Source organism: Pseudomassariella vexata (assembly GCF_002105095.1).
Source record: "Pseudomassariella vexata strain CBS 129021 chromosome Unknown BCR38scaffold_3, whole genome shotgun sequence".
Taxonomy (NCBI): Eukaryota; Fungi; Ascomycota; class Sordariomycetes; order Amphisphaeriales; family Pseudomassariaceae; genus Pseudomassariella; species Pseudomassariella vexata.
Window position 1 is genome coordinate 960,723 of NW_024467958.1, and position 17,283 is coordinate 978,005.

A 17,283-nucleotide genomic window follows, 5' to 3' on the forward strand; every position below is an offset into this window, starting at 1 on the left:
CTACGCAAATTGATCATCACGATCAACACCAATGTCTTCCAGCTCAGCAAAGTTCTGGAAATGTGTCGGACGATGGGCGTCGGCATAGAATCCGGTGGGAGTATCGAGCTTGACCTCGACCTTCTTCTTTTCCAGCCCTGTGAAAGCGCTACCCATGAAGCTGTAATTCCATTTGCCGTCCACCGGCACAAGGAAGTAGCCTTTGTATCTTGGACTCAGTAACAGCTTCCGCTTGATACCCATGTTGGTCGCAAATCCCTGTGGCTGGTCGCTGCCGATGTCCTTGTTCTCTGCACCCCAGCCGTAACCTTGTGGGGTGAGTCCCCAGGCAGAAAGCGAGACCGAACCTGGTGTGAAAGACACGTCAACCGTGATGGATTTATCCTTGTCCAACGCCGAAAACCGGTCCAAGAGACGCGCATGTTCAGTCACGTCAGCGGCAGACATGTAGGGGAGCTCGTTTCCGGCTATGGTGTGAATGACACCTAGAGGCTCCATAGAGTTGAGGTACTCATGCGACGGAAGCTCATGCGGGAGTTGTACGTTGCGTAGACCGCCGATTTGCGGCACCATGACGATGCAGCGGATTTCTTTGACTTGGTCATTATCGGGCGCTGAAGAACCGTACAGGTATCCCGCAACTTGGACGCGGAGGTCCGCAATAGTGATGAACTTCTTGAGCACGTTGTTAGGCATGACGTAGGTAATATCATCAAGCTCGTTGTCCACGGATGACACATAGATATTGTTGGACCGGGTGCGCAAGTTGGATGTCGCAATGGCACGGGTTCGCCATTCTGTTTTAGATGCAAATGTCTGCTGCTCAAACTGGGACGTGGTAGTCACAATGATCTCCTCGCCAAGCTTGTTCTGTGTCTTAGTCGTGGTGGCCGTTAGTTGCTGTTGCTCTTGTTGCTGCTTCTCGATCTCCGCTGCTTGCTGGCGTTGCATTGATGGCGCTGAGATCTCCATACCGAGGATGATGTCTCTGACTTCACTGCTGGTCAAGCTAGAAACGTTGACATTGTTCTTCTTGCCATAGTCATGGAGAATGAGATCACGAAGCTGCGTTTCAACCTTGATCCAATCCTCGTCAGACAACGTGGGCCAGATGTGATGCTCCTGGGTAATGACAGTCTTGTCAGGTCGGAGAACGAGCTTCGTCTTGTCCGGATTGACATGAAGAGCACGCAGGATGAGGACCAAACGCGAGAAAGCAGTGTACGAAGAGATGCTCTTAAGCCACTCATCATACAGATTGAAGAGCACCATTTGAGGTTCAGTGGCACGCAGGATCATGTCACCTAACTTCTCAACCTTCATTGCTGCCTGGAATGGAAGCTGCAGTTCGGAAGCCCGGATAGATATGTTAGGGAAGTCGAGCAAATGCACCTCGAGCGGATCAAGAAGACCCTTTCGAGTGACGATCAGCTCCTTCGGCTGTTCTTCCACCGGCAAAGACCTGATGAGGGCAGCAACTTCTTCAGCCGTTTTCCATTTGGCCAACTGTCCAAGACGCTTTTGCCCAGCCCAGACACTGGTATGAATGATCTTCAAGAATAACTGGCCAGTTCGCGGGTTGAAAATAAAGATTGCACCGTTGATGGGTTTGGTGGTCAAGTTGCCCTCGAATGTCTTGTGGATGGTGACACGATACACGTTGGTGTCATCAATGAAGAGCTTTGTCTGGTTGCTAAACAACTCGGAGTAGTTTTGCGAGTTCAGGAACTCCTGGTTGCTCTCCGAAGCGTACAGCTGCAAACCCTTGCGAATACGCTCACGAAGGACATAGAGCGCAGGATTGGCTTTCATGACCTTGGCCATGGCTTGTTGGACAAGAACCTTCAGACCAGGGAAGTATTGACCATAGGCCGAATACAAGTTGTAGGCAAGGTCGATACCAACCATGAGACCAGTAGGCGAAGGATAAATACTCATGCTGTCGTTGGTGTAATCGAGGTACTTGGCGCGAGTGTATCGTTCAATGTCATGAGAGTCATAATCACCATATCGGAGCTGCACATCCAGCCAAAATTTGTTGGTTGTGGCTGGCTCGATGGTGTCTTTGGTGTCGTACAAGAGCGATGGTCGCGTAACATTCCACTTGTTGCTGGCAAATAGTAGAATATCGGCGCAGGAGCTGTTCATCTTGTAGGACTTGCGAGGATGGATTGTCTCCTTTTGAACGGTCTCAATACCAAGGGACTCAAGTTCTTGGTCGAACACCTGGCAAAGATCCATGACTACGGACTCGTGGATCTTCTGCCACAAGTGAGCACGGAAGATTTGAATGAGCGAGATCTTCAGAGTTGGAATTTTGCCGTGCAAGAAAATGCCAGTAAGATCAAGTTGAACTTGGAAACCAACGTAAACGTTGGCTCTGTTGATAGTTGGCGACCACCAGAGAGTGAAACGACGGTTGGGTATCTGGTTCAGACCAGATCTTTGGGCATTCGTCAGCTTCTTGAACTTCATTGACTCTTCGAAACCGGATGCCTTCTCCCAGAAGAGACCCTCCCAGGACGGGAAGCCAGTCGCCTTGAACAAAGTGTGCTCCAGAATGGTCTCAACACCGCCAAGGGCTTGAATGACATCCGTTCGGTACGCGTTCAAATTCCAGAGTTTGCCGTCGTGTCGCTGGCTTGTCCACCAGAACGGATTGCTCTTCATTAGCTGATAGACCTTGAACTCGCTTCTGGTGCGGAAGCCCTTGTCGAAGCTGAGGGTACTTCGGTCCTTCTGGAAAAGAGTGTTGATTCGAGGTAAACCTCGATCCCAACTGTCCTCAAGATCCTCCAGCGTGAGACGTCGGTTCTGTTGATTGGCTTCCAATCGCTTCTGGGAATATTCAGTCCAAACTCGCTGTGAGTCGATGAATTCAGCTTCCCACGGGATAATGTATCTGAAGATGTTGGGAATAAGCGTCTCTTCGTCGTGCGTCATACCGGCTCGGTAATGGGTCACACCAAGATCGGTCTGCTTTGACCATCGCTTATCGCTTGCTGGGATCAATATGTGAGAACCCGAGATCATACCCAGACCACCGAGTTCCTTGGGCGTGTAGAATACAGCTGGTGGGAACCGGGACGGCATCTTTGAGTTGAGACCTATCTTAACTCGAGTCTGGATTTTCGTTTCACACTTGACAATGGTGTCGAGAAGATTGACGGTCGATACCGCCGCCTCGCGGTAGTAAGTGAACAAGGCAATCAATGCAGTGTTCCATTTGTTGGCAATTTTGGTGAAGGTTGTGGATCCAGAGGACATCAGGATCTGGCGAATGCGGTTGTTAAACTTCTGGATGTCCTCCTCGGTGACTTGTAGGAAGGCGTGGGCTGTGCGCTCCTTAGTCGTGTTGTCTACTAAAGACCAAACGCTATCCTTGATGGGGAATTCATCGTTCTGGTTGCGGATCTTGGGCAAAATGCGAACTTCAAAGCCGCACATCGAGAAGAGCAAGTTGGGGTTATCTCTACTGTAAACACTGGCGAAAGTGTCGTCCCAGTCAATAGTGGTCACAGACCGAGGAAGGCGGTTCTTCAAGTCCCAGAACACAGCCCTGCCAAGATTGACATCATGTCTCATCAATCGCATTCTCGAGTCTCTTGGCCAGCACTTCTTGCTCTTGTACCCAATGACGTTCTCGAAGTTGGGATCAGGTTGCTCCGTCAAGAAACGCTGGATAAGATCCCTGGACTCATCCGCAGTGAAGCGCAAGAAAACCCAGATCTTGTCAATGTATCTTGTGTATAAACGAATCGGGTGCTTGGATTCTGTCTCACGATCACGGAACTGCAAGAAGTCGTTGGGGCTGTTCGGTGGCCCAGCGATCTCGCTGGCTCGGTTCAACCCAAGCAGGAGAAGATCCAGGACCAAACCGTAGAATTGGAAGACGAAGCCCGAGAATTGGAGACCACGGATCATACCATAGCTGTTGACATGGTTCATGTCCTTGTACGTCAATTGGACGTTATTCTTGGCTGTGATGTAGTCGGCAAGATTGTGGTCCATAATCAGTCTCAAAAGACGGTTCAAAAGTGTCAGGTCCATCTTCTCGTAAACCTTGGATAGTTCGGTTTCGATCATAACGTTGCATTCGCCATTCTCGGTCTCCCAAACTCTATCCAGGTTGTTGATACCCTGGGCCCATTTGTACACAAGCAGGGGCGGCACTTCCGAGTCGGAAGGCTTGATCCAATTCGGGAACAAGTGTCGCTGGTCAGCTTGGTACCATAGATACTGGTCGAGATACGCGTCACTGATTTTCTCGATAGGCTCGATGTCGTATACTGGATTGATCGTGTTGTAGTTGTCATTCATGTCGATTTGAACCTCCTTGAAGGCACGCTGGGTGAGAAGGAAGCGCTTGATCCGCTCCAAGGTAGTCCCAGGGCTGTCGTACGCCTGCTCGATTAGGGCAAGCTCCTCACGTTGACTTTGATTGAGCCGGCCCTTGACGGAGTATGCTTCCCTCAATCGTTCAAGAGCAAGAATCAAGATCTTGGTGTCGTGCTTGTATGATACACTTGGGAAAGGGATAGGAGTAAACTTTCGGGACTCAAGCCAATGAACAGTAGTAGTGTAGATAGCCACAGCCTCTTCCGAGGATACGTAAGGGCCATCCTTCATGTAGTTGTGCTGGCGTTCCTGTTCTGCCTTGAGCCAAAGTCGGGTTAAGCGGCCAACATTCTTCTTGGCAACGGTCTTGTCAACGGTGGCGCCTCTGCGAATTCGCTCACGATTGTAATGGGCAACTGAGATCCACCAATCGGCCTTAGACTTGACGTATCGAAGGATGATGTTCTCGACAGGTGCAGGCAGACCGGGAACCTTCCAAGGAATGTTACTCTTCCAGCACCTCCAGGCTTCTGAAAGATGCTGGAGTACTGTGTTGACCTTGTTCTGCTTGATTCCTTCCGGCATCATGTCCATGAGATCGGCCATGACCGAAGCGCGAAGCTCAAGATCGTAGTGGGACTCGACACGTTGCTTTGTTACTGTCTTGGCAACTCCCTTGCTGTGACGGCCCTCAAACTGCCGGGATAGCAAGTTTCCAAGCCATCGCTCAAGCAACGGGATAATTCCTCTCATGAAGAAAAGCCATACTCTCCAAGCCGGCGCCCAGAAGCCACATCCAGGTCCTTTGCCCACTGGGCCACTATTGAAGCGGTAGTAGATTAGATGCTTCAGATCCTTACAGGATCGGATTTGATGCATCAGCTTGTACTTGTATCGGTACATACCGGTGAGTTGGCCCACATGGTTGAAGGCATATAGAATACCATCAGCCAGTTGGAAAGCATCGATATTACCCAGTCGATACTGCACCTGCGCATCCACAATAAGCTTTGTCAACCTCAAAATTTCTCGCATCAAGTGGAATGCGTTTCCAAATCGCGACTTCTTCCGCTCCTTGGTTGTTAAGGTCTTGACCGGTTTCAAGTTGAAATTGTAATCAAGGTGGAGATATGTCAGGTTCTTTCGGTGAATGAGGAGGTTCAGCATGTTGAAACCTTGCCGGCAGACTTGCAGACCAGCTTCAACCCAGTCAATCGTCGTCTGCTGGAAGAACTTCGTGTGCTTCAAGGTTTTGAATAGATTCTGCTTGTTCATCGCCTTGGCCTTCTTCGTGTGAACCTCATTGAGAACGAAGGTCTTCAGGAGCTTCTGGTAAGACACTCGGACCTTGACCGGCTGCTTTGGCGGGCAATGCTCCATGTACCACTGCTTGACTAAAGGAACATCTTGGGCGCGAACCATGCGGCCAGACCGCCGATCGAATGGGAATGGAGCCCACCATAGGGCAATGGCGGAAGCTGTGTCGTCATTATACAGTTCTTCGTCGGCCAAGAAAGGCTCTACCCCAGCAGGTAGTTCAAAGGCATCTTCTTCAGGCTCCTCGTTGTTGCCTTCTCCGAACAGCTCATCCTCATGACTAATAGACAAGTTCTTCGGCGCCACAGAGCGCGAGGAAATTGGGTTGATAGACGGGTCGAAATGAAAAGCGGGCATGTTAGTATCTGCCTTGGTGTGTACAATTTGAGGATGAGAGTACCAGTTCAGTTGAACACTTCGCGGGAGGGAATTATAAAGATAAGGATATGCGACCCTGGACTCGGTGCGGATCGGAGAGCGGAAGATGATCCTGTCAATGGCATTGAACTCGCCAAAGTCTTCGTCATTCGGATTAATATCCTTGTAAAGGGGTTCAAAACGCGGTCCACCGGGCAGTGCGACGTTGAGAGCCTTTGCAGTAAGGAAACTCTTCATCTCAAATAAGTAGAAGTAGTTTCGGTCGACGGTATCTGTCAATAGCGGCCGGCTGAGTCGGTGTAATGCTGCCATCTGCGGCAGGGACAAGTTCCACGTTTTGTAGCTCGGCCCATTGACGTGGGAGGTATCTATTAATGGCCTGTGGTCATACAGCCATTCATAGACGGCTGCATCTTCCTCCTCGTCGAGGTCCATCTGTATTGGCTCCAATGGTTCGACGTCCTCAATGTTCTCGGACCATGACAAGGGAGGCTCCTCGTCGTCGAAGGGCGGGAAGCGCATGCGCTTGAACAGCCTTCGATCACTCTTCTCTTTCCGCATCGTAATCCACATGGTGGCCCATTGCGCATGGAATACGGGCTCGATGACTCGAGGCGTCTCGTTTACCAAGGTCAAGCAGCCGTTGACATGGTATAGCACCTTGACTTCTCTGGCCGATTCCCATGGCATAGGCATGTTCTCTAAAAGCTTCATGACTGCGTGCGGCATGTATTTCAAGGCGCCTAAATAGCTTCGCTTGTCGCTTGTGTACTTCTTCTGCGACACGTCTCCAATATCTTTAACGATCTTACGTAGATGCTCGGGAGGCATATCTGCCTTCTGGGTCTCGACGAACCCCCCCTTGCGCTTCTCGCCGAAACGGTTCCGTTGCGTCCGAAGCCATTCCTTCTTCTTTTGCGCGAACTTGGCAATCTGCGGATCTGTGGGAGGTCGGTAGCCCGGCGGGGGAGGTGCTGGCACTCCAGGTGGTGGAGGGAGATAATCGGACGGAGGGCCTGGAGGTGGAGGCGGTGGAGGAGGTTGTCCTGGCGGCCCCCAGCCTGGAGGAGGCGGAGGCGGGTGAAAGGACGACATGTTCAGGTCAAGGAGTTATAATGTGAGATGTCGCTTGAACGATGCAATCGCTTTCGCGCCGCGATCCGTCGCGATGAAGCTCCGTGTGTAGCGCGCAATCAGATCCTGGAGCCTGCTACTAGGGATAGATATGCAGCTAGAGTCGGGATGGAATGATGGTCACGCTAAAGGCACGCGACGATGACCCTTGCGGATGATTGTTGGAGAAGTCAAAGTGATGATACCTTCAACCTTCCACCTAGAGATTTCTGCAAATGTTCTGAGAAGCTGCCGCGACTGAGATGGAACTAGACCCAGGACGGCTAGGTTCAGAAGGTCACCACGTGACTGTCATGAGTCGACTTGGTGGCAAAATGCTGCAAACCTTGAATCCAACGTATCAATGGATTTACGATCAAAGATAAGGGTCTGGAACCAAACACAGATCGTCTCTTAGTCGAGTTGATAATGTGTTATTTTACATTAAATGGAGATTGTACGAGTTACAGAAGTTGTTGCCAGGCCGACTTCACTGCACCATTAACTTGTTGAGCAATCAATTGTGAAGCGCTTATCATAGTTGGCCAAAGCGCAGTTGCAGCCGCAGTTGCGGCCTTGAGCTGTTCGGTTGATCCCGTGGCTTGACCAAACGAGAAGTGTGGCGCTGCTCCCCAATTCTAACTCTAAGCTAAGCCTTTTCGGATCGCTCCTCCCACACTTTCGACTGATTCAATTTTTGACAACCTCCTCCCAAAATAATCGCGATCGAGCAAAAAAGTTGATTCTTGACAACCATTCCCAATTCCACCATCAACTACCGCCAAGATGCCGGACAACAGAGTCACCTACCGTCGCCGCAACCCGTAGGTCTCCCTCCTTCCCCCATCGAGTTTTACGATTTTCCCAAACCCCGTTGTGGCTTCGAAAGGATCAGCAGCACGTTTGGACCTTCTCGAACCACATCCAGGTCTTTGAACGACAACACAGTTGGCTGATTGGAAATTCCAGGTACAACACGAGGAGCAACAAGACTCGCGTGGTCAAGACTCCTGGTGGTGAGCTTCGCACGCTCCACATCAAGAAGCGTGGAACTGCCCCGAAGTGCGGTGACTGCGGCACCAAGCTTCCTGGTGTAAGTGCTTTTCGGATATTCGATCTTAGGGAGTTATGTGGATGACGGAGCAATCAATTACGACGGTGATGGTGTTTGGAATGTCACAATGGGTGGGAATTGCCATGGAACATGGCGTCTGTGGCCGATGCGACAGCCCTGTGTGGGTATGGTCTAAGGGCAGTGCCTAAACGACCGTACCTGGACATGGGCTACGACATGGCGAGACACTGGACTGAAACTTCATTTTTCTCATGCCTGCATGTAAAAGACCATTTCCTGACATGATTATTTCTAGGTCCCCGCTCTCCGCCCCCGCGAGTACTCCCAGATCTCCAAGCCCAAGAAGACTGTCCAGCGCGCATACGGTGGTTCGCGATGTGGCAACTGCGTGCGTGACCGTGTCGTGCGTGCCTTCCTGATCGAGGAGCAGAAGATCGTGAAGAAGGTGCTGAAGGAGCAAGAGGGTGGCAGCAAGAAGAAATAAATTCGCCCGTCAACCAATGGGGATTGATTGATGATGAGATGGTTCGGACTTGTCACATTGCTTTGGGTGTTCATCAGGGGACAGGGCATGCATTCGTCATCCAAAAAAGATGACTATTCCCAAGGATCGTTCCTGTTTCTAGGGCTTCTGGCAGTGTCTAGATGATCGCAATGATTTAAACGACATCGGCACCACATAATACTCGCTCCACGTCCTGCATGAGGTCTACAAGAAATAACGGTCTAAACTTTTCAGGGCCGTCAGTGACGAAGAAAATTCACGAAGTGTTGGATGCTCAATCTATGTTTGCCCGCCGATCAAGCGGCAACGAATCACCAGAATCAATTATATTGAATTTCTGTCGGTCCTATAATTGCACTCAGAGGGATACTGTGCCATCCCTTGATCTTTGCCTCCAATTTCGTGTTCAACTCGTAAATTCAACACTTCCGCCGAGAATCAGATGTGCGAGGCGAAGGAGGATTCAGAGATCAGGTGCCCATACGTTCGTATTGAACCCGCGAGTAAGTAACATGTGCACCTAGTATTTCGAAGCCAACACGATATAGCCAGCCATTGTAAGATTGCAGTCAGTTGTACGCCGGAGAATGCTCCATCCATCCCGAATGCCAGAGTGAGGCCGCTTACTCAACCGGAAGCAGTCTTCACAGTCTCGACCCGACGAGTATTTGCCATGATTCTGGCGGAATGATTAACCCACCTTATACACTAGATCATGTCCTACCAAACTTGATCGAATCAGTCACCCGAATCACATCGCTAAAGACCATGTGCTCGGGAGGGAGGGCGGAAGTAACTGGGGTCTATGCTCTATGATCCTCAAGGGTGGCCTACCCCAAATCCACAGCATCGTTGTAGAATAAAGGATCTCAAGGACCAGGATATCAGTCGTGTTCTATACCATGTGCCAAAAGTGATTTTCAAGAACAAATAGGCACGCACCATGCGCCCTGTAACGCGATTCGCTATAGTCACTTTGTAAATATGCCTGATCTCTATCCGCTGTTGAAAACGTATAAACCGTATCCATGCGCCGGTCCCCTTTCCCGGCATGCATTTGAAAAGCCTTGCACGTGTCGACCAACCAGCCATAATGTGTCTAGTCATTCAAGATACCGTCTTGAAGTTCATCTTTCGGCGCATCATCCTTCAATGGGTCGTCTTTCGAGGTACCATCTTCCAAGGCCCTATCTTTCGAAACACTAGACTCCAATGCCTACTCCTTCAACCCAGAGTATCGCTGAAAGAGCTTGTCGAGAAAATGTGCGTGTCGAATTCCATTGGGCCTCGCCTTGGCAAATACGTCAATAGCTTTTTCAACGGTAAGGCCGCACCGCTCGACCAGGTAGCATACGATGAAGTACCCAGTGCGGTTGAATCCGTAGTGGCAATGAACACCGATGTAGTACTCCTGCCAGTCATTTTCTTTAGCCCTCGTGGTCTGATCCTCTCGGATTAGATCGATCTAGAAATAGTTAGTTTGGGGGGCCCGATACAATAGTTTACATTTGACACTCACAATTTTTATAAAGGTCTCCACCTCTTCATCGGCGGGTACAAGCTTTGAGACTGTCGGGTACTTGTGGTACTTGATTCCATTGTTCTCGAGCCTTTGTGGGTCGTACACCGGATTGTCATGACTGATGTCAAGAACGTCCTTGATGACACTGCCCCATCTGAGGGATAACTCCTTAGGTGAATGCTCCTCATCAACTTCTCGCAGAGTCTTCATGGCACGGAAGATGCCTTCAATTGGCTCAGAGACCGGCTGGACCTTTTTCCACTTGCCTAGATTCTTGACGTCCCACTTTCCCTCCCGCGATAGGTGCTGAAGTTGCCAGCCCAGCTCGAACCGGCCAGTAATATGCTGCGAGAGGAAATCGCACATGAGACCCGAGAGTACTCGAACCGTCTTAGGTACGAATAGCAGTGCGTGGTTCGCAGGAGCTGGCATAATTAAAGTCCGCAACATTTTCCTCGGGTGTAGAGGTTGCGGAGGGACAATCGGCAATGCTTCGTGGGGCGTCAAAGTATCCCGAGGGGTTGATGGATCTTCATAGTTCTCCTCGACACTCTTCAGCTGGTTCTTTCGTACAAAGTCCTTGTCACTAATAGTGTCGATTGACTTTGGAAGGTGGTCACGAGGGTCCACTGACGTTACAACAGGCATTGCCGAGTCGACAATGGTTCGCGTAGAACTCGTTCCGTTGGTGTCAGGGGAGGCATCGTCCGATTCCAAGAGCTTGGCAATCTTATCGACCTCCTGTGGCGGTAGAATAGTATCCTTTTCGCCTCCAACGAGAAAGACGGGTATATCGAGTCCAGCCCACGTTGCTTCTCCGAACAACCCACCGGTAGGTTTTGCTTTGATGTAGACAGGCAGGCTGCCCCATGCCATACGTCGAAATACTGGCGTTCGACTTTGCTTGTTATATCGATTTTGAAGTTCACGCGACAACGGATCCGCTTCCGGACCAAGAAACCGTCTCACACTGGCGCTTTCCGGCCCACCACGTTGATCCCACCATCGCCACAGGTTGAAAAGACAACTCGGGACCCACAGCAGTCGGCGGTAAATGGTAACCTGCTTCTCACTTAGCGGCCCAGACATTGGGCAGATACCAACAATGCCAAGCACATTAGACGCTATTGGAGTGGTGTGTGGGCCTCGTTTGTTCGCAAGGCGGGCTGCCAAAGCAGTTCCCATGCTGTGGGCGATGAGAACGACACCTTGACGGTTTTCTTTATCGCGGTAGTCTTCTATCACGTGCTCTAGGAGTTTTACTAGAGCGTCGGTCGTATATGCGTCCCACAACGTCGGAGCAAAGTCGGAGCGGCCACAGCCTGGAAGGTCGATGGCCAGGCAGGATCCATTGTTGGAAAGACTGCACAGCAGAGGATGGAACTGAGCAACTGATCCACCAAGGCCATGGATGAATACGAGCAGCGGCAGGGGAGCGGGATCTGTTGGCAGTTCATCGGCCTTAGGATGACGCCGATAGAAGACTCGAATTCTGTAGTCGAAGCCGCCCACAAGGTAGCTCTTCAGCTCGGAGTTATCCTTGAGTAGCGTCGGATCTGTAGCTGCAGCATCTAAACGCAGAACACGTTAGTAGGTGAACAGACCTCTCAGGATGTTTGACAACGAACCATGAGCCTCGTGAGGGCCAGCCATTCGGCGGCGAAATCTTGATCCCATCATAGTGTTAGTCAGTTGACAGCAGTGATGTTGACGAATATTGTGTCAAAGCAAGTAAAACTAGATCAATAACAATAGTGATTTGATAAATTGAGTGAAAGAGTGAAGTCGTCTCACGTTTCCAATGTCCGGATGGACAAGCAACTATCCCACGTTTCTTCCAATGACACGACTTTGTACAGAAGGATGACTGTTAAAGTATCCCAGCGACACCACGATAACTGCCAGCCCCGAATCTATGAAATTGCTGTCCCGTGCTGAAATGCCACGCGGGAAATAATGGTATCCCAGCGAAAATGCACAGCCGAACAGCCTCACCACAGACAGGTATCCTGTGTGCGGCTTCTCGGGTCTTGTTCAAGTTGGCAAACTGCGAATCCAGTTGAGGAAGCAGAACGAAAGCGGAGAAATTGGGAATAAATTGGATTGCTGTACTATTTCTTCGCTGTAGGTAAATCGCGACTAGCGGGGCTAGTAAGGTAAGAGTGAATTATAATTGCCGTTCGATTAGAAACTTGTAGATCCAAGATTCGTTTGCTGCGATAATAATGCACACAAGCACCCGATTTTTATGGTTTGCGAGAGATGTCATAGCTCTTCTTTGGGCCGGCCAACCGATCGTCATATCGCCTCAACGTGGCAAGGGGGAGAGGCTGCGATTGGGCTAAAGCCATTGTAACCAACCAGAAGCACGATCATAGCAGGGATGCGGGATTGTTGCAAGGCTGACGTTTAGTACCTACGCCTGTAAGCGCAATGATTCGAAATATCCAAGTGTCCTGGTGCTGACTGATCAATTCCCAAATTATAACATGTTAAAATAACGTTTTGAATTATCCTCAACTTACAATAGCGCGGAATCTAGCCTGCTTGAGCTAGTAAGTTACTTATACCCATGGTGGGCATTTGGTCTTGTCCGGGGTTACCCAGACTTGCCGGGAGCTACCCTGGAGCTAGCTCCTGGGAACCAATGCCGGCGACTCCAAATTCGATGACGTTAAGCCGCCCGAATTTATTTGCGCCAAAGCTTCAACATCTCGAGCTTCACCCAACCAATGACCCGCCCAATCCAACGATAACAATTCCAATTGCCTCTATGGCCTCAATAATACGACCAAGCAGGCTGTCTAGCGCACGCAGCCTCACCACAATCCTGCGCTGCCCAGCGACCCAACAACGATCATCATTCCTCACCATACCAACAGCCACCACTATCAGGAAGTGCAGACAGCAATCGACATTACCAGCAGCAATACGGCCCTTCCATGCTAGCCCTCCAAGATGCGACTCCGATGAACCCTCAAGACCACGAACTGACTTCGGCGCCATGGACGTCATGGGCGACACCCCGATCCCCTCGAGTTCCGTCGATGCCTGCACCCCGACCGGCTTCCACCTCAACTCGGGCCAGAAGACGTACGACGGGTCGGGCGTGCTGCTCGTCGGTGGGGAGGCGTTCCGCTGGCGGCCGTGGCTTGCCTATTCATCGTCCTCTAACCCGAAATACCGGCTTGTAAACTCGAAAGGTCAATGGGACTTGCCGCCCTCGTCGCTCGGCCTGCTGAGTCTGATCTGGCCGCGGCCGGACTTGTTGGTATTGGGCTTGGGACCGGCGATTCGGCCGATTAGCAAGGAGTTGAGGAGAAGCATCAGTGACTTGGGTATGCGGGTTGAGGTACTGGATACGAGGCACGCGGCGGAACAGTTCAATTTGCTAGCGAGAGAGCGGGGAGTCGACGAGGTGGCTGCCGCTCTAATACCCCTGGGTTGGGTTGAGGGGTTTGGTGCTGGCCAGGGCGACGAGGGAGAGCTTTATGCTTGAGGGGTTTTCCGTGAAAAACGGGTAGATGTAAGATATTGGCCTCGCTGTCGCCATACATACCGCAATCTCACACAGGCGGGTTGGAATACGCGAAGAGAGGCTATCTACTTCGGCTGATGCACCAGGAATCATGCCCAGGACGCATAGCTCCACCTACCTTACTCAAAGCTTTGATGCTTCTTAGATGTTGGGAAGCTAAGAGTAGTTGCTCTCATTGGACTGACAAAGGCTTTGACAAACTGACAACGGAGTCGACATCAAGTCAAGTGTTCTAAGAAGGCGATATAGGATGTAATAAACTTAAGCGAGTCTTTCAGTGAAGAAACATGTATGATTATTATAAATGTCATGAAATAGGTGAACTACACAAATAACCATTGTCCCTCTACAATCTTTATATTCCATCTGGGCTCAGCATCACTGCAATCCATACATTTGCATATCGCAGAGCGTACATGCTACAGTCTTTATATGAACATTACTTGTTCATCAAGTTTGTGCGCAAGTGGGATGTGGATTTTGAGGTCTCATTGATAGGAAGAAAATATATGGCGTGCAGTTAAGGTATGATGTGATCATTTGGGGAAAATCACACTTGACCTCAATCCTTAACGCGTCACGTCAAACTAAATTCTTACTTAACTATTGTGGGATTGAGCGCCACAGTTATGCCCTTGGCCGAACGCGGTATAATTGTTGATTGTAGGGTATCTGGTTGTCTTCTGCTGCAGTCGACTGACTGCTTGTGTGACCTTATGTAGGTAGGGGTAATCGTTCCTTTGATTTGGTTGTGTGTCTTGTAGAGTGGCTGTAATCCGTAATCCAAAACAAGTCCTGTCAACACAACCTAAGCAGCACAATGCGTAGAGGCATAGCAATCAACACAACGTCCATCCAGAATCATCAACAAAGAGCTGATTCCCTCACCTATACCTGATTCCCAACTTATGATGGCTTAATATAGAGGATATCCTTGGCAAAGGACTTACGCGTGTTTTGATTGCAAGCTATCAAAATGTATAGATATTCTCTGACTGCTCGCGCTACTTTAGCCCCTAGTGTGCTAGCCGCGTTAATATTAGGGGTCTAGCTAGCTGGTTCGAAATATTTGCCTTCAGTGGTTAGCACTAACACCAAGCACCCATAAATAATCGGGTTATTCATCTCACACTACCGTAACAGCCGCGCTAAGGTCCCGACCGTACAGTAGGCTCGACGTCACAAATTGCAAGTCGGATGGGCTAGAAGTTTGAGATCAGGCCACCCTGGATAGGCGGGCGAAATCATGACGACCAGATGGCGTTTCAGGAAAACCTTCTGGGCCCCTCAAACAGTGCTCGAGGCACCATGGGAACTTGAAGGGGGCAAGTTTCCTTCTTTGTATCTAATTACTACTGGCTTTACTTGAGAAACGCTATCATAATTGAGCCAGCAACTATGGTGTTGAAAGTCAGCATGCCTCGAGGTGAGGTTGATGGGCTCGAGACTTTTTGAGCCTGGCTTCAATTCATGGATACTGAACAGGAAACTTTGAGGTTCTGGAATTCAAGGGTGATGATTTGGACAAGGGAATACCGAATAAACATATGAGCTTTATAATTTGAAGTTGTTGGAAACCACCACGTCTTATCATCTGATCAACGGACCATGTGTGTAATGAGGCAGAGATTCTGCGAGTACGAATCATCATAGTCACGACACCAGATAATATCTATTGAAGAATACTAAAATGAAGATGAGAGAGAAATAATTACAAGTACAGGTGCCCGTTCCCCTATTATACAGGGTATGGGTAATTCAGGTCTGGGACAGCCTATCTAGGGGTGTCCCTGCCTATTGTCCAGGTCCATGTGGCAGGTGTTACAATGTGTACGAAGCTGCACCTAATTTTGTGTGATGCCTGTCGCTCTGATTTTGTAAAAGGCACATAGTTCTCATCAAAAGGACTGGCTCGACCTTCTTTTCTGTGTATTAGAAAAACTTTTGCCATCGAACTTCATAAGTCACATGAATGAATCTGTAACTTTTAAACAATGGGTCTTACCCCATATTAGAATTTAATGAGTAGAGATGTTGTGACAATTGGGGTCGTGGAGGTTGAATTTGTTCGTCAGTTCGTATAGGTGGACAGTATCGTCCACCTATAAATATGTCTCATGAGTTAGTGTTAAGACGCCAATTGTCAACCCCCTATTAAGCTACCACCAATATTAGAGAGGACCTCAATATTGCGAGGAAATTTGGAACAGAGCTCCTTGCTTATTAATCAATCATGTAGCACGTAAAAAGTAATCTTTCCCCAAAGTCTTCTTGTTCATTGCTGCGATGAACTGTTACTCCTTTAGTTATACACTGCTTACCTTCAGCTTGCAGTGATTGCATAAGCAATTAGATAACATTAAATAGATAAGGCACCCCGCTCCGTCGAATTAATTTGGACAGGTCGTCAAGGGTAGGCTGGGAAACATTGACCAATTGTCAGGCCTGCAGGTAAGACTATTTTCACTTATTTGACCAAGACATAATCTTAAGTCCTTACCATGTCATGAGGTCAATTTATGGAATAAGAGTGGCATATGATATTAGGGAATGGAGAATGGATCCCTGATGGGACGATAGGGGTTAAATAACCCGTGAAAGAGTTGTTATTCTGGTTGTTATCATTTGGCTTATGCCACAGCTATAGAGTCGGTCTTAGCTTGCAAGTTGCAACTCTTTGATCACCACTGGAGTTTGCCTAGGAATTTACATTTCTGGTCTTATTCTTGTCTAAAGCTAGTTTGAAAAATGGTGCTGGAGGCCACCTTCCTCCTTCTATGATAGTGCTTCTTATCCCCGACTTTCTCCCAAGTGACACTTATCTTTCCTCATCTTAAACTGCCTCTTAATCCCGTCCCTAGTCCCCTAAATCATCCTATTTCCAAGGCTATCTCACTCGCCACTTGTATCTTATTAGAAACTTCTCTTCGAGTGCTACTCAAGTCTTCTTATAGCCAGCGTTTCGACAGAGGCACCACTACCTATCATCGCCAATTTCTTATCAAGTACCACTCATGCATTATCAGGGAGGGTTCTTTCTCACGTACCACTTATCGTCTCTCATCGCTGACTTTTCAATTAGATGCCATGCGTTTCCGCTCACCGCCGACTCTGCCTTGTCCGAAGCATCCTTTGTGTCTTATCGTCGTGCACTTTTATCCACCTGACATTAGTGAAATGGCATATGGGAAGGGACCTTCCATTGTTTCCCGGGTCTCTAAGTTTCCAATATTCAAACCACCACTGCCATATTTCGCAATTAGTTTTGAAATGCCCCCTTTCTTTGTACTACCGACAATGATTGACATTTTCTGCAGGGGACAAAAGTCACATCTATATGCGTCTTACTTCGCTGAGAACTGCTGAAGATGCTTACCTGTAAAGACAGTTGCATCAGAGTAAGTGAAATACTTGACAGGAATTCACTTTTACCTATTGCTTGCAGTCGAACCGAGTCATGAATGGCCACTTGTGCATACAAAAAGCGATCAGCCCTT

General features: G+C 49.2%; 4 protein-coding genes across 4 annotated transcripts; 2 read left to right on the plus strand and 2 right to left on the minus strand.

The window, feature by feature from the left end:
• On the minus strand, positions 1 to 7,128 carry BCR38DRAFT_481915 (NUC071 domain-containing protein; the record flags this gene model as incomplete). Its single annotated transcript, XM_040863431.1, has 1 exon — positions 1 to 7,128. The coding sequence occupies one exon, from the start codon at positions 7,126 to 7,128 to the stop codon at positions 1 to 3; it is 7,128 nt and encodes a 2,375-aa protein (XP_040718712.1).
• An 804-nt stretch (positions 7,129 to 7,932) lies between these two features.
• On the plus strand, positions 7,933 to 8,705 carry BCR38DRAFT_335552 (60S ribosomal protein L34-B-like protein; the record flags this gene model as incomplete). Its single annotated transcript, XM_040855394.1, has 3 exons — positions 7,933 to 7,970; positions 8,116 to 8,239; positions 8,517 to 8,705. 3 exons carry the CDS (start codon positions 7,933 to 7,935, stop codon positions 8,703 to 8,705), a joined length of 351 nt encoding a protein of 116 aa, XP_040718713.1.
• A 1,237-nt stretch (positions 8,706 to 9,942) lies between these two features.
• BCR38DRAFT_481917 (uncharacterized protein) lies at positions 9,943 to 11,901 on the minus strand (the record flags this gene model as incomplete). Its single annotated transcript, XM_040863432.1, has 3 exons — positions 9,943 to 10,191; positions 10,246 to 11,819; positions 11,877 to 11,901. 3 exons carry the CDS (start codon positions 11,899 to 11,901, stop codon positions 9,943 to 9,945), a joined length of 1,848 nt encoding a protein of 615 aa, XP_040718714.1.
• A 1,028-nt stretch (positions 11,902 to 12,929) lies between these two features.
• Positions 12,930 to 14,107, plus strand: BCR38DRAFT_423223 (uncharacterized protein). Its single transcript, XM_040859574.1, has one exon. The coding sequence runs from the start codon at positions 13,022 to 13,024 to the stop codon at positions 13,745 to 13,747; it is 726 nt and encodes a 241-aa protein (XP_040718715.1). The 5' UTR covers positions 12,930 to 13,021; the 3' UTR covers positions 13,748 to 14,107.
• Positions 14,108 to 17,283: the final 3,176 nt, after the last annotated feature.